This window comes from Myotis yumanensis, unplaced genomic scaffold (assembly GCF_028538775.1).
Source record: "Myotis yumanensis isolate MYYU_CA2020_CCGP unplaced genomic scaffold, mMyoYum1.0.hap1 SCAF_1, whole genome shotgun sequence".
NCBI lineage: Eukaryota > Metazoa > Chordata > Mammalia > Chiroptera > Vespertilionidae > Myotis > Myotis yumanensis.
In genome coordinates this window covers 180865205-180869705 of record NW_027223752.1, presented here as the reverse complement: position 1 = coordinate 180869705, position 4501 = coordinate 180865205, and the positions used below count along the sequence as shown (strand labels likewise).

General features: G+C 45.8%; 1 protein-coding gene across 1 annotated transcript; it reads right to left on the bottom strand.

Annotated features, from left to right (window-relative positions):
* Positions 1 to 1059: 1059 nt before the first annotated feature.
* Positions 1060 to 2721, bottom strand: LOC139006609 (glycerol kinase). The gene has a single exon (XM_070409020.1). It carries the CDS (start codon positions 2719 to 2721, stop codon positions 1060 to 1062), a length of 1662 nt encoding a protein of 553 aa, XP_070265121.1.
* Positions 2722 to 4501: the final 1780 nt, after the last annotated feature.

Genomic DNA, 4501 nt, shown 5'->3' with positions numbered 1-4501 from the left:
GCCAACCGGAGGATGAGGGGCCAATGGAGAAAGATGGAGGTGCCCTAACCAACACCAGTACCACTTGTCAGACATGTAGATGAGATCATCTTAGATCTTTACATCCTGCTGTTGTTGTAAGCCATTGAGTTTGGGAATAGTTACACCTAAATAGGTAACAAGTTTCAAGTGGTGCAGAAAAAATGCAATTGTTTTGTAGAAGTTTAGAGAAAGGAAGTGGGGGCATGAGGTAATCATAAAATGCTCTTGAATGATATAACATCTGAATAGGCCTTGGAAGATGTCTTAGCATGGTTTGGGTACTATAACAAAATATCATAGGCTGTATAGCTTATAAACAACAGAAACATATTTCTCAGAGTTCTGGTCAAGTGAGACACACTCTTTCTGATTCATAGCCAATTCCTTCCCACTGTGTTCTCACCTGGTGGAAGAGTTAGGGATCTCTCCAAAAGCTCATTTATAAGCTAATCCCTTTGCAAGCATTCCACCCATATGATTCAATCGCCTTCCGAAGGCCCTGCCTCCTAGTACCACTTGGGGGGGGGGGGGGGCGGGTTAGGACTCAACATATGGATTTTGGGAGGACACATTCAGATCATAACATTTAAAAATAAACAGGAGGTGAATAGCTGGAGAAGAAGTCAACATAAAAGCTAAAGAAGTAGCATAAACAAATGAACTTGAGCAATAATAAGTCTTGCATATATGTAGTAAGTAGGAGATCAGGCATGGGAACATGAAGGTCAGGGAGGAAATTAGACCAATTGACAAATACATTTTATGTTTGAGTATAGAGAGAGATAAGATTTACTTATAGGGTTAAAAAAATGATGGAGAGCTTTAAAAACTAGTCAGAAACACCAATGTGATTTTTTTTTCCTTTCTGCAGGATATTTTTTATTTTGAGCCACAGGTGTACTTTAGGGGTCATGCAGCAAGTTGCTTATAAATAAAACCAGAGTCTATGAGTGGTGTCATCATATTAAGAGGCAGAATAGCTGGAGTCTCTCCTTAGATAAAGAGCTTGCATTGCTGGACTCCAGGGCCTGGTCTTCTTTATGGGATACCTGAGATGTACCTCGCTCCGATTAACATGACCATGCTGCTCACCACAAAAAAGCCCAAGGGTAGGCTGCTGAAGATACTAGGGTCACCGCTTTCTGAAGCCTCCGTTGTCACCCAGCCCATCGACTTCGTCACAGCTTTCTTCCAGATAGAATAACGGACTTCACTTTCCTCGGCATTGATCTGGGGTTCGAACCTTTCCTCTATGAAGGCGGTCAGATCCTCGGGGTCCAGACTCCAAACCCCGACTCCCTCCGCGGCCCCTGCTGCCATGGCGGCGCCCAGGGCCGTTATTTCGGGCATGGTGGGCTTCACTACGGGGATGCACAGAATATCTGCCTGCAGCTGCATGAGAACGTTGTTGTTGGTCATTCCGCCGTCCACCTGCAGATGGCTGAGCGGAATCCCACAGTCGCGGTTCATGGCATCCAAAATCTCTCGGGTTTGGAAGCAAACGGCTTCTAAGGCAGCAAAAGCAAGATGGCACTTGTTGGTGAACTGAGTGAGCCCGCAGATGATCCCTCTGGCGCTGGGATCCCAGTAAGGGGCATATAACCCGGAAAAGGCGGGGATGAAGTAGCAGCCATACGAGGTACCCACTTCTTTAGCAAGCTTTTCAATTTCCTCTGAGCTGCTTATAATTCCAAGATTGTCTCGTAGCCAGCGAACAAGAGCACCCGCGATGGCGACAGACCCTTCCAGGGCGTAGCACACGGGTTTGTTTCTGCCGAGTTTGTAGGCCACCGTGGTCAGCAGGCCGTGCTCAGAAAACACGCACTTGCGGCCGGTGTTGCACAGCAAGAAGCAGCCTGTGCCGTACGTGTTTTTGGCTTGCCCGTCCTGGAAGCACATCTGTCCCACCAACGCGGCCGACTGGTCGCCCAAACACCCCGAGATGGGCACCCCTTCCAAGGCACCGGCTTTCATTAAGCCGTAGATCTCGGAGCAGCTCCGGACGTTGGGAAGAATGTTCATTGGAATTTGAAAAAATTCACAGAGCTCTTTATCCCATTTCAGAGAGTGGATGTTGAAGAGCATCGTCCTGCTTGCATTTGTCACGTCCGTGCAGTGGACGCCTCCCTCCGCGCCTCCCGTCAGGTTCCAGATGAGCCAGGAGTCAACGGTCCCAAAGAGAGCTCTCCCTTCTTCCACAGCCTTTTGAACGCTTTCCACATTGTCCAGCAGCCAACGAAGTTTCACGGCGCTGAAGTAAGTGCTCAGGGGAAGGCCCGTCTTGGTCTTGACAAAGTTATTATTCACTGGAATCCTCTTGCTGAGGTTCTCAACGGTAGACTGGGTTCTGAGGTCAAGCCACACGACGGCGTTATAGAGCGGCTCCCCGGTGACCCTGTCCCAGACCACCGTGGTTTCCCGCTGGTTGGTGATGCCGATCGCTTTGACGTCGGAAAGGTCAATGTTGAACCGTTGGAGTTTCTCACATGCTTTTTCTATGCACTCGTAGACGGACAGCAGAATTTCCTTAGGGTTTTCCTCCACCCATCCTTCTTTGGGGAACTCCTGTTTTATTTCCACCTGGTGATGACAAAGTAGTTCGGCTGTCTTTGAGTCGAAAACCAAGAAGCGCGTCGAGCTGGTGCCCTGATCCACTGCCCCCACCAACAGCCCCACATCTGTCCTCTTTGACGCTGCCATGAAACCTGCTTCCGGGTGGGCTGGGGGACGCGGCCGGTTTCCCCGGTGACGGCCGCGAGGGGGCGGGGCTGGGGGAGGGGAGGGGAGGAGCAGGCGCGGAGTCCAGAGGGCGCGCGGCCCAGTGAGACCCAAGAACACCAATGTGTTTTAAAATTGTTGCCTCTCTTATAACGTTTTCTATTATACGATTTCTTTATTCAACCAATGTTTATCGAGGGGCTGTTATGTGCTACATACTATAGTAAGTTTATTGACAGGATCCCCCCAAAATTAATGTTTACCTGCAACCTGTGAATTGATGGAATTAGGATCTTTTCAGGTGCAAAGATCAGGCATACTGGATCAAGTTGGAGCCCTAAAGCCGATGACCGGTGTCGTTATAAGGTGAGGGGAATTTGGGGACAAAGGGAAACAGAGACACTGACTGATACACAGAGAAGAAGGCCACGTGACAATGGAGGCAGAGTTAGGAGGGTTGCAGCCACAAGGGCAGCCGTGCCAAAAGCAAGGAGAGGTGCATGGGACACATTCTTTCTCAGATCCTCCCAAAGGGACCAGGCCCACCGACATCTTGATTTTGGACCTCAGCCACCAAAACTGTGAGAGAATAAATTTCTGTTGTTTTAAGCCACCTCATTTGTGGTGACTTGTTCCACCGGCCCTAGGAAACGAATGCAGAACTATGCTAGATGTTAGAGATGCAACAGAGAGGAAAACATACCAATTTCTGCAATTAGCTGTCTTCATATGTTGTCTTTCCTCCTAGACTTTAAGTTTCTGGAGAGAGGATCTCTTTCTTACTGATCTTTGTTTTCCATAAAGTTCCTTATACCTAGTAGATGCTCAGAACATAAAGGTTCAATGAGTAGTGTGCTAGTTAATGAGGAACACTTAAAAGAAGATTTGACTTTGGATGGTGGGTACACAATGCAATATACAGACGATGTATCATAGAATTGTTCGTTATAAACCAATGTCACCCCAATAAATGTAATTTAAAAAATAAAAAAGAGAAATATTGTACAGTTACAAAAGGGCCAACAATTAAAATTAAGGAAATGTTGCAGATTTCATGGTCAAATAAATCCTACGATTAAGCAAAGGTCTTACTTGAAAGAATGTTGCACTTCTAAATGTTCTAATATAGGCTGCCAAAAAAAAAACATTTAAAGGTTTCTAGGGGAGTCTAACTACCTTTAGGGAATATCAATTATGTCTTGATTTAGAAAATGGTAGACTTAACTTTTTTAAAGTTATTCCAGTGTATTGTAGAAAAAGCCATAAGACAATGTAGATATTTAACCTTTCTTGACCTAAGTTAGAAAAGACAATATCTAGCATATATATTTTTCTTTCCAGTTTATAGGTTTCATGATTCTCGAACTAAGCAAAAACATAAGAGCTGTAGGAAAATGGGTAAGTGGCATGTTTTTGTTTCCAGCTGAGATGGGTTCGTTTTAGGATTTAGACATGTTTAGGCAGTGTTGGAAGGACAGACATCTCAGAACTCTATTCTGTGACTATCTGAAGCCTCCTGGAAAGGAACTTATACTAAAGAAGAAGTTGACTTCATAAGGGAGGTTCAGGGCCATGGACTTGTGTGGAAACTGTGGGGTATGAGTGTGTTGAACTTGTAATGTCCTCTGACCTTGTCCTTTATGGCAGACACATATCATAATTCCCCAACACAAACCCAGAGATTTGTACTACCTGAGTCCTAACAGTGAAGCTCAATGGGAAAAATTAAACAAGACAAGTATTTCCTTCAAGTCTCAGACAA